The 12,105-nt window shown below is 50.1% G+C and overlaps 1 protein-coding gene across 1 annotated transcript in view; it reads right to left on the bottom strand.

Moving 5' to 3' along the window:
- The window catches only part of ATP1A4 (ATPase Na+/K+ transporting subunit alpha 4), a 47,796-nt gene that overhangs the window by 28,542 nt on the left and 7,149 nt on the right, over positions 1-12,105 (bottom strand). Inside the window, exons 7-10 of the mRNA XM_075540440.1 lie at positions 6,936-7,204; positions 3,477-3,675; positions 3,130-3,239; positions 2,805-2,939 (exon numbers count right to left, since the gene is read on the bottom strand). Coding sequence (XP_075396555.1) covers positions 2,805-2,939; positions 3,130-3,239; positions 3,477-3,675; positions 6,936-7,204 — 713 coding nt within the window. The remainder of the gene's footprint in view (positions 1-2,804; positions 2,940-3,129; positions 3,240-3,476; positions 3,676-6,935; positions 7,205-12,105) is intronic.

Below are 12,105 nucleotides of genomic sequence, written 5' to 3'. Positions count from 1 at the left end.
CAGAAACCACTGCACTGGACAACTGTGGTCAAAAGTGCCCACTTCAAACACTGCTCAGTTCTGTTCAAAACATGCTCAGACATTTCTGAGGGATGACCTTAGCTCATTTCAGCAGAAAGATGAAAAACAAACAAACAGAAAGAACCCTGTTTTCCTGAGGACTCAATGCATTATTTGGTGACGTCAGCTAGTAGCTTAGTCACACCTTGGCGGATGATTACAGATAAGCACGGCGACGGCAGAGGAAACACCTGGGATTACCAGAACAGAGAAGCCCCTCCTTTCGCTGGGGTCGCAGAGAAGGAAAGAGACGGGAAGCTCTGTAAGGGCCAGGCCGGTATAGATGGCTCTTGTGACTCGGGAGCCTCCAGCCTACCTAGAGCAAGTTCAAAACCAATCAAGCTCACTGCCATGAAGGGCTTGCTGACTCATAGCGACCCCCTGGCCCCCTGGGGGTTTCTGAGACCCTCACTGTTTATGGGAGCAGAAAGCTCAGTCTTTCTCCCACGGAGCTGCTGGTGGCTTCAAACTGCTGACCATGCCGATGGCAGCAGCCTGATGGGTATAACCAGGGGCAAGTGAAAGTAGCTGGTCGCATTTCCTCAGAGAGCAGAGTGGGAGGGCTGAGCACACTGGTTGTACTACCGAGGACGACTTTGCAGTCCCAACTGCACCAAAATCACTGCCTCTAAAACTCTCTTGCAGTATTTCAGCAAAAGTTCCTTATGCGTTCATAGGGATATTCCTGTAGGTGAAAAGGTTTGGAAAAAAAATTCTTAGATACAATCAAACCCAGAGGGGATGAGATACTGGGCCAGGAGGCTCAGACTGTCATCTCAGGGGACACCAAAGCCAGGAAGACTATGTTCTACATCCTGCGTTGGTGAGTCGAGACGGGGCCTTAAAAATTCGTGAGCAGCCGTCTCAGGCAGGATTGCTCTCCCTGTGTGGAGGAAAGAAGCTTGCTGATCATGAAAGACACATGGAAACAATTAGTCCAGAGGACGAATGGGCTGGGCAAACATCAGCTTCCAGGAGCAGAAGACAAAGATAGTGCCTGACTATCACTACCAGCTCTCCTGAAGAGGGTCATATTAGAAATCCCTGGGTAGTCTGGGGGGTGGGGGATGTGGAACAGAATTCAAAATCATAAATAAGTCCAAGATTATTGGTTGGATAGAGACTGGTGGGAGGGACCCACAAGACTATGGGCCTTAGTCAGCCTTCAGGCTTGGAACAGAACTGAATCCCATGCTAGAAGAGTAAACCGCGTAAGAGCAAAAGGGTGACATTTACCCAAGGATGAAGTTCAGAGGGTCAGGAAAGCAGGAGGCATGAAAAGGAGACACACAGGGAGGTGGTGGGAGAAGCGACAGACAGTCTGTCCTGCGGACTGCAACAGATAGGGATTGCAACGGATGGGTTCAAATGATGTGTGTGGATTGATAATGTGATCCTGAGGCTCTGTCCTGTGAATCTTCAACGGAATTCACAAGAAAAAAACTCTATCTCTGTAGTTAGCTACATCAACGGAAACATTGTTGTAAGCCCAGTTTAAATGTATCAATAGCCCCTCCAGGCGAGGACTCTGTGCTGTTGTACTTTGTGCGCCTTCTGATGTGCCCCAAGCAGAGCTGCCATTGCCACCCAAGTACGACACACTTGGAATTGAGTCCTTTTCCCAGGTGGCACAGGGGATAAGTGGTTGGAAGCCACCAATGGCTCCTTGAGAGACAAGGTCTGCTGATCCGTTCCTGTAAAGACCCCGTGGGGTGCTTGTATTCTGTACCGACAGTCCCAGGAGTTGGCGTTGGCGTGAGGGCAGGCACAGCCGTCTGCCCAGGCCAGGTCTTCTCCTCTCGGAGCTGCTGAACAGGTTCTAACCTACAACCTTCTAGTCAGCAGCTGAGCACGTCACACTCGTGCCCCCAGCCTGCCTTGAATGAAATATTAGGCAATGAGCTACATCTATATATCCCAAACCCAAGCCACTGCCAGAGCCGGCACCTGCTCCTAGTGACCTGTGCACAGTTCCCGAGACTGTAAACAGTCCCTTCTGTCTTCTTGGAGCAGCTGGGGCTGGTGGGTTTAAACTTACAGCCTTGCAGCTAGCCATCCAATGCCTAACCCACTTCACCAAGAGGGCTCCTTTGAAATCTATACGTTGTTGTTGTTAGGGGCCATTAAGCCGGTCTGACTCCTAACCTCCTTATGCACAGGAAACGAAACAGCACTCGGTCCTGCACTGTCTTCACAATGGTTCTATGTTCGAGCCATTGTGGCAGCCGCCGCATCAATCCGTCTTGTCATTTTCCTGCGTGCTTTTTAAGAAATACAAGCATATGACTCATAGGACTGCAGTCACCATCTGACCTGACTACCTGCCGGCATTCCAGAGAGCAGTTAATGCCTGCTGTCTCCCCTCTGGGGCCTGAGGCTCGGAGAGCTGGTTCTGATTCCATGCCCGCAGCGGTGGGGTTACTTTCAAGTCATGTGACAGGATAGAACTTGCTGTGATCTTTACAGAAGCAGGTGGCCGGTGGGTAGGTTCGAACTATCAACCTTTAGATCAATCCAACAAAAATCTCACTACCACCGAGTCAGTGCTGACTCACGGCGACTCTTCCTTTATCACCCACCCCGCCTTACCCCCGTTTGTCATTTTCTCTTCTTTGGGACGCCAGCTGCCCACTGCCTCTGTTCCAGTGCTCAGCGGTGTGGTTGTAGGCAGAAGCAAAACTCTCATGTGCCCAAATGATGAGCCCACCCCCCTCACCATTCCCCTGCTTTTATCGATGCTGTACCTGGTACTTGTTGGTAGAATTAAAAGGAATCTCTGCCACCTTGGGGCTCTTGGCTCTCATCTCCTTCACGGAGCTGTAAGTCTGCTCGATGAACTTGAGCAGGGCCGACTCAGAAGCATCGCCTGTTGTTGCACGCTGCGAGGAGGCCAGGTGGGGTAAGCCGCAGGGCCAAGCCCCGTGTGTCCGGCTCACCCATGGAGACAGGGAGGGACCCACTGGGAAATCAGAGCACCAGGAAAGACCTTTTTCTGCATGTGTTTTTCTGAAAGAGGGCAGCTTATACCTTGGACCCTGCGGTCACCTCTGCCTACTTCGGCCCTGGTACCTTAGCTATGGGAATTGTCTCCTGATGGTGCTTAAAGTCAGCCCGGTTGCAGAGGCCGGCGATTTGGGCTAGGGTGATCCAGGTAGGAGAGTCCTTGGCAAAGGTGTCTCCTAGGGAGGCAGGAGGGAGCCTTCGTGAGCAGGGGCTAGGAGAGTCTGAAGCAGGGTCGTTCACACCCCGCTCCTTGCCCAAACACGCATAGAGGTGCCATTTCGTTCCCTTCTCCTCCTCTCCCCCTTTCCCTGCTCTCTTCCCTACTCACCCTTCCCTCTCCGCCCATTCATTCACCACCACCCCCAAACGCTCTGGGTGCCCCACACTGCCACCCACCCAACACCACTATTCACTTATCTGGTCTTCGGTGGTGTCCGCCTCATATATGGTCCTGTCAAACCACATGTGGGCAACGGTCATGCGGTTCTGGGTGAGGGTGCCCGTCTTGTCGGAGCAGATGGTGGAGGTGGAGCCCAGTGTCTCCACCGCCTCAAGGTTCTTCACCAGGCAGTTCTTCCGCGCCATGCGCTTAGCTGTCAGGGTCAGACACACCTGAGGAGACCGGGAATTGGGGAGAGAGTCAATGGATCACACACGGATGTTGGACAGTTTTTGCCTTCTTTCCCCCTAGTCTTGGGAAAGCCCGTCTGTGGCTATGGCAAAGTAAACTAGGAAAGGGGTGTGGGTTCATGCGTCCTCGCAGAGCTTCAAACGCGAAGGTATTCATTGGCTGTTGTGAGTCCTGATGGTAATGTAGGTTAAGTGCTAGACTGCTAACCACAAGGTCAGAGGTTCGAAACCCACCTGCTGCTCTGAGCCGTCTGTTCCCATAAAGATGAACAGTCTTAGAGACCCTGAGTATGGTTGCTATGCATTGGGATACACTCGAGGGCAGCAGGTTGGGTTTGGGGCGATTCCTTGGCTGTTGTGAGTTATACCCGTGAAGTTACAATGCTCACCTATAGAAAGGAGCACGCTCCTTGACCAGAGTGTCATAGTGAGCCGCCTTCCTCCCCGTGAATAGACCCCTCTTCTTTTTTACATTCCTGACTAGAAGTCTGCTTTCCAACCCAGGTTGAGGGACACCTCTTAGTAATCCAATCTTTCCGGGACCCCCCATCTTTCACTGCTGTTAGGCATGTGACACCAGGACAGGGAAGGGCAGCTTTGAAAGCAGGGAATGGTGTGGGGGGGGGGGGGTGATGACTCTGGGAAGGAACACCGCAATGCTAGAAGAAAGTTGAGCACCACCTTAAGTCAGAAGGTTTCTGTTTTTGCATCAGAAATGAAGTTAGGAATGATTAGGGCAAAGAATGTACGGATGTGCTTTATACAACTGATGTACGTAAATGTATGGATTGTGATGAGTTGTATGAGCCCCTAATAAAATGTTTTTTAAAAAAAAAAAGAAATGAAGTTGGGGGTTGACAAAGCTGTTTTTAAAAGTGAAAACCCAAACACAAGTGTGCACGCACCCCAACCCTCAAACTCCTTGTGACTGACTCATGGCAATACCATGTGCTACAGAGCACATCTGTGCTCCACAGGGATTTCTTGGCTGTACTCTTTACTGGAGAAGCTCACCAGGACTTACTTCCATGGCACTGCTGGGTGGTTTGGGACAGCCAACCTTTATGTTAGTCCTAGTGCAAACCCGTTTTGCCACCCAGGAATCTTAATCTATTCTGAGGCTATGGTTACTTAAGAACAAAATTCTAATTATGGAATTTTAATTACTTTCTATAATACAGCAAGTCCCAATGTTTTTATGCTAGTCAAAATGCACCCCAAATATCTGCCCATTCCTATGTGAAGGCAATTATTGATCATGTAGATTATTGGCTCCAAAATTTATTTGGCTTGTCACCCTCTCTTCAGAAAAAATACTCAGTGCACCATCCCCTGGAAATTAAAAATGTATTACAGCCCATAATACAGGAGGACGTGTAGGCATCTGCTTTTGCAGTCCCTCTGGATCATCCCAGCACCCTTTCCTCCCCCAGGGAGCAGGATTGCCCACTTTGGGATACACTGTCCTTAGACCACACTCGAATTGGGTGACCAACGTGACAAGAGGTCATAGGAAGAATGGCTAAGCACCAGGGTTTGGTTCACCTTCTACTGGAGAGTTTAAGGGGACACCAAGATCACCTTCAAAATTTTGCAAGACTGATGTGTAAGAGGAGCCCTGGTGGAGTAGTGGTTATGAGTTGGGCTGGGAGCCACATGGTTGGCAGCTCAAAACCACCGGCTGCTCCTGGGGAGAAAGACGGGGCTTTGCTCTCCTATCAGCAGTTGCAGTCTCAGAATCCCACCGGGGGTCTCTATGAGTCAGCATTGACTGAATGGCAGTGAGAGTAAGAAATTCCACGGCCAGGGGTGTGAGGGGCGAGGCTGGGAGAGTGGAGGGTGAATGGGTTGGAAAGGGGGAACTGATTACAAGGATCCACATGTGACCTCCTCCCTGGGAGATGGACGACAGAGAAGGGGTGGGAGGGAGACTCCGGATAGGGCAAGATATGACAAAATAACAATCTGTGGATTATCAAGGGCTCATGAGGGAGGGGGGAGCGGGGAGGGAGGGGGAAAAAAAAGAGGACCTGATGCAGAGGGCTTAAGTGGAGAGCAAATGCTTTGAGAGTGATTAGGGCCAAGAATGTACGGATGTGCTTTATACAATTGATGTATGTATATGCATGGATTGTGATAAGAGTTGTATGAGCCCCTAATAAAATGTTTTTTAAAAAAAGAAAATGATTAGGGCAAAGAATGTACGGATGTGCTTTATACAATTGATGTATGTATATGTATGGACTGTGATAAGAGTTGTATGAGCCCCTAATAAAATGTAAAAACAGGGGAAAAAAAAAGAAATTCCATGGCTTTGTGTTCCTTCAGGAGGAAGAACCAGGGGCAGATATTGGCAGCTGCCATTGTCGAGTGTGCCCCGGGCCCTGGTGAGAGGAGAACGCTCCATGAAGTGATTTTGGCCGCCGTCGTCACGGCAGCAGGTTGCCAGCTTTGTCAGCCCTCAAGTCACTGGGTGGTGCGGAAGTGCCAACACGTGGCTTAGTGGCCAATCGCAAATGGCTTGTGGTACCCAGGCTCTTCAAGGTCACAGGAGTCAGACCAGTGCAATCCGACCACAAAATTTAACTAGAGCAGCCCCCCAGCGGACTGAGTCGAGACAAAACGACACCTAACAGTGGCTGAAAGGCTGACTTTATTACCTATCACATCCTGTCAAATAATATGACTAGTCTAGTCGTAAAGGAATGTTCCTCTCTAAACCCACCAGTACACTGAGGCCCAGAGATGTTAAATAATCTGGCCAAGTCACCAGCTAGTAAACCTCGGGCGAGACCTCACGCCTGTGGTTGGTTCATAATCCACAGCTTCTCCAACACCACTTCCTGCTTTCCTCATGGAGAAAGCAAAATGCATAGGAACTTCTGGGCCGAGGGGTTACTGCACATGGGGGAAGTCTATTATTTCTGATCAATGGGCAAGTGCCAATTGTGAGGCAGAGTAGCACTGTGCCCGTGGGCTTCCAAGACTGTACCTCTCACAGGAGCAGAAAGCCTCATCTTTCGCTCAAGGCTGGTGGTTTTGAGCTGCAGAGCTTCCGGTTAGCAGCCCAACCTATAACCCACTTTGCAATCGGAATCAACTGGACTGGACAGTGAGTGTTGTCTGTCTGTCTGCTTTGTGTAAAAGCCACCAGTACTCTGCTCTTGAGATTTCAACCACAAAAAGAGATACAAGGGATGTGGTTTTCCTGCCAGAGGCCACCCTCCACCCCGGCTACTCACAGTGACGGTGGCCAGCAGCCCCTCAGGCACGTTGGCCACAATGATGCCGATGAGGAAGATGATGGCCTGCAGCCAGCTGTAGCCCAGGATGAGGGACAGCACAAAGAAAGAGACGCCCAGGAAGACGGCCAGCAGTGTGATCAGGTGGATGAAGTGCTCGATTTCCAAGGCGATGGGGGTCTTGCCCGAGGCCAGGCCTGACGTCAGGGAGGCAATGCGGCCCATCACCGTGGAGTCCCCTGTGGCAATCACGATGCCCCGGGCTGTTCCTGTGGGAGGAGAGAATTGGGGTCACACAAGACACTGGAGTCCTAAGTGGACAGGCTGTTGGGGTTGGCCCCAGGGCAAAGGACAAACTGTCAATGGTCAAATCCAGGGGGAAACCCAGGTCCTCCTGAGAAGTCATGACAGTTCTGTTCTCTCTCTATTGCTTTTGTTAAGTTCAGGCCTCTCCAAATCTGAAAAACACCTCATGTTCTCTACAGCTATCCAATGGTGTCACCTAACTATCTCCACAGGAGCCCTGGTGGTGTAGTGGGTTACGCATTGCACTGCCAACCCAAGGCCAGCAGTTCGAAACCACCAGCTCCTCTGTGAGAGAAAGATGGGTCTTTCTACTCCCGTGAAGTTACAGTCTTGCAAATCCAAAAGGACATTTCTCCCCTGTCCTACAGGGTCTCTATGAGTCAGAATTGACTCAATGGCAGTGAATTTGGTTTTTTAATTACCTTCGCTGTCGAGAAGGTCTTTATTACCTTTAACCTAAATACTTCTTTGTCTGCACATTTCTCGTTTGGCTTTCAGTAGGTGGCACGGTAGTCACACTCTCCTGGAGCCCCATGCTCTAACACGCCCCCGCCTCTTCTCTGAGCCAGCGGTGCTCAAACGGGCAGGTTACCCTGCAGGGGACCTTCGGCCATATCTTTTTGGTTGTCATCACCTGGGTGGGGAGAGGTCCTACAGATATCTGACGGGTAGAGGTCAGGGGTGTTGCTAAACATTCTGTAATGCCTGGGCCAGCACCCTTCAGCAAAGTGTTATCCAGCCCCAAGTGTCCATGGAGTCTAGGTTGAGGAACCCTGCTCTAAACCAAGTCCCCCACCCTCGGCTTTGCTCTGGCTAGTGCCAGTCTGACCCCTGGTGGGTAGGACAGGCCATGGCAGTTGGGCTTTGCGCATCCAGGGGCTGGGGGTCAGGGTGGACGTGGGGAGCAACAGGTTGTCTCCCAGCTCACGTCAACTCCTGGCGGCTCCACATGTGTCAAAGAAGACCTGGGCTCACGGGAGTTTTCAGAGACTGGTCCTTTTTGGAAATAAACAGCTAGGTTTTTCTTCTAACGGGCCTGCAGGCAGCCTCGAACCTCCAACCTCTCAACTGGCAGCTGAGCAATTTAACGATCTGCACCCCTCAGGTTTATCAGGGACTCCGTGCTTTTCCTCCTCTTCTCTCCACCAGCACTGCCAGGAGGGGGCTGTGCACGCGAATGCTGCCGGCCGGCCGCTCACCGGCATGGCTCGAGTTGAGGTGCTTGGTCTTCATTCAACATTTCTCCCTGCTCTACCACAGGGACTGAAGCTCCTACCATTAAAGCCGCAGAGCCGCTCCGCAAAGCAGCATGCTCCTCAGGAGACCAGAGGTGAGAGAAGTCCAGCTTTCCAATGTATTAGCTATTTGCTCCCAGGGAGTGAGCTGCTTGAACTCTCTGAGACCCAACTCCTTTGAAAGGGGATGAAAGTTGCTGCAAAGCTGCGAGGAAGAAACGAATGCTTTTAAAAGTGCTCAGACAGCAGAGACGCACTCGGTGCGGTTCTTCTCTTCCTTGGTATGGACTTAGGGCCTGCAAGAGGACTCGTGGCAAACACGCGTGCGACCACACGCCGGTAGCGTTAACTTAGCAGCACTCAGACACCTCACAGCACAGACAGAGCAGCTGGTGGTCCGCGCTTCTACGGACACCTGCAGCCGTTGGGCTCCGAGAGGAGGGTCCTCTGGTGGAGCCCATGTTGCGGTGCAGGAGGAGTTCTGGAGAGGCTCGCAGTATGCGGCCCTCCAGGGAGGCTCCCATTGGTTACTGCAGTCAGTCATTGGGCCTGATGAAAGGAAGACGCCAAAATAATTGAGTAATCATCCACAGTAAAAGCTATGTCTATTTTGTGCTGCCCAAACTCGAAACAAACAAACAAAAAACTACAACAAAAGCCAAACTCACTGCCATCCAGTCGATTCTGACTCATCCGTAGTGCGACTCCATGGGATCGAGACAACTGCCTCTGTGGGTTTCCAAGACTGTACATGCATCTTTTGGGAGCAGAAAGTCTAGTCTTGTTCCCGTGGTTCGCTGGTGGACTTGAATCCCTGACCTTGCAGTTAGCAACCCAGTGCACAACTCACATCAGGCCATGGTTTAGTTTAGTCCAGGAGTCCTCAAACTTTTTAAACAGGGGACCAGTTCACTGTCCCTCAGACCTGTTGGAGGGCCGGACTATCATTTAAAAAATATATGAACAAATCCCTGTGTACACTGCACATATCTTATTTTGAAGTAACAAAAGGGGAGGGGCCCAAACACCCAGAGGGCTGGATGAATGTCCTTGGCGGGCTGCCTGTGGCCGGCAGGCTGTAGTTTGAGGACCCCTAGTTTAATCATCCATTTGTATTCCTTCTGTGAAGGTTTTCTCGTGCTGGGAGAGATGGGATTTGATGATGAACCCTAACGTAGCTAAAGACGTGATGATTGCCAAACTCAAAGGGTCGAGCTTCGAGGCTCCCAGGCCAGACTGGCTCCTTCACCCGAGAGATAGCTTATCCTCAGTGAAGATGTCTTAGGGGGTACCCCCCTAAAACCGATGCTCATTTGTGGGTTTGATGTGAGGGGAATAGTGCATTTGGAATTGGTTCCACCAGGTCAGATTGCTAAGCAAGCTTTCTATTTAGAGGTTTTGAAAAGGTTGCGTAAATAACAGTGTGCGGCAAAAGGGCTTGGTTCGAGGCAGACAGGGGACTGGTTTTGCCACTATGACAACGCAGCTGCTCACACAGCCATCTCAGTGCTCCAGTTTTTGGCCAAAAAAATCCCCCAAAAACCAGCATGCCTCTCTTGTCCCACCCACCTGACTCACTCTGTGTGACTTCTTTTTGTTTCTGCGAACGAAGCGGGGCAGGAAAGGACAGCGATTTGACAAAGTTGAAGAGGTGAAGGAAAAAAAACACGGGACTTGCTGTCAGCCATCCAAACAGATGAGTTTGAAAAAATGTCCCCAAGAATGGAATCAAAGATTTGACAAATGCATTAAGTAAAATGGCAAGTACTTTGAAGATGATAAAGGTTGCTTTGTTAAAAAAAAAAACAACACAAAAAACATAACTGTGGAAAAAAATCCTGTTTTGGGGGTCCCCGCTCATGAGAACCAAAAAGAAGTGTTGGTCGCAGTTACGTCCCTATCCAGGCCGGCAGCGGTGACAGTTGCGTGGCAAGGGCCCAGGCTGAAGGTTGAACAGAAATCTCTCAGCGATGTTGAATAGCTAGCTCCTTCTGACTAGCTACACCACCCTGTCTCATCTTGGGTCCTGCTCTCAAATGAAACTTTTCCCTCTTACTCTCCTGCCACTGAGACGACTCTGACTCACAGTGGCCCTGAAGGACAAGGTAGAACTGCTCTTGAGGGTTTCTGAGACTGCAACTCTTTGGGGGAGTAGAAGGCCTCATCGTTATCCCTCAGAGCTGCTGGTGGTTTTGAACTGCTGACCTTGTGGTGAGCAGCCCAGCTTGCAACCTCTGTGACACCAGAACTCCCAACCCTCCTCTGCTCCGATCCATTTTCCACAGGGAATGTCACTGCCCTCCTACCTCTGAAACATATTTTGGAAGGACAACTCTGGAAATTTTCTTACTAAAAGGTCATAATAGATCCCTTTTGGGAGTGGAGGGCATGTTTGCTAACGAGCATCATTCTGTCCAAATATTTTACCTATTTTACTATATATTGTGTTTTCAGCTTGGAATTTCTCCCTCAGTGCTCAGTCTTAATGTTGCTCTTTCAAATAAAATAATTTTATAGTGAGGGCCACTAGCTTTTATTCTGTTTTGTTTTAGGCTAGAGCGTGGAAAGAACACGGGCTTTGGCGACGAAGCTGCACTGGAATCCCTGCCAAGGAACAGGGCTTTTCATTGTATGATTGGACACATAGTTGAAATTTACTTTCTCCTTCCCTCCTCTCCTGAGAACTGGTAATGAACATTGCTCTCTATTTACTTATCTAGCCTGTCTTCTTACAAAAGAAGGATCATGCCATGTCTGACCTTATGTGCTTATCTCCATCCATGTCATAAGATGTTCTGCAGACTTGTTCTGTGTGGTTGGGTCGTAGTACATTTTAAGTCTGCATCGCCGATTGGCTTACCCATTCATCTGTTGATGTCCATTCTGCCTGTTTCTATTTATTTGCTATTGTGAATAAAGCAGCAATGAACATAGGTTGGGGGGGAGCAGAAATAAAAAGCTCTTTCTTGAGTTGGGATCTTGGATAGAGGACCTAGTTTCTTTGAACTTTGATTTCTTCACATGAGATGAGGGAATAATGTCTGCGGTAGAGTGCTGCAGATCAGAGATGCCGTGTGTCGCACTTGACACATACTAAAAGACCAAAGCCATGCCGCCGGGATGGCTTCCTGGTGGCTCCATGTGCGTCAGAGTAGAACTAGGCGCCACCAGGTTTTCAGTAGCTTAGATCACCAGCCCTTGCACCTGACGTGGCTCTGCATGGACTTGAACCACCAACCTTTGTGTTAGCAGCTCAACCCTTATCCATTTGCACGCCCTGGGACTCCTGACATGAACTAGCCGTTCCATTTTAAAAGAGCGAATGCTCAGATACCCATTCATCCTTAAGCGCGGAGAGTGGTTTTGCAGTGTGCCCCAGGGAGCCTCGCAGGCCACGTTAAAGGGAAAAGGTATAGGCGAGGTTGACAGTCACATTGAGTTTTTGCTGCTTTTTTGCCTGGAACTGTCTCTGGTCCAAGGGTGTCTTGGATTCCAGGGCAAAGCCAAAGTCTGAGGGGCACCTCTGATAACTCAAATCTCTAATGTGAATGTCCTCTAATGGAGAGGGGGGCGGTTGAGAGAACTGAGGGCTTGCCTGAGAAAAGAATGACCTAGCCGGGCTGAATCAC

Source organism: Tenrec ecaudatus, chromosome 1 (genome assembly GCF_050624435.1).
Source record: "Tenrec ecaudatus isolate mTenEca1 chromosome 1, mTenEca1.hap1, whole genome shotgun sequence".
NCBI lineage: Eukaryota > Metazoa > Chordata > Mammalia > Afrosoricida > Tenrecidae > Tenrec > Tenrec ecaudatus.
The sequence above is the reverse complement of the archived record's forward strand: the minus strand, read 5'-3'. Positions and strand labels throughout refer to the sequence as shown.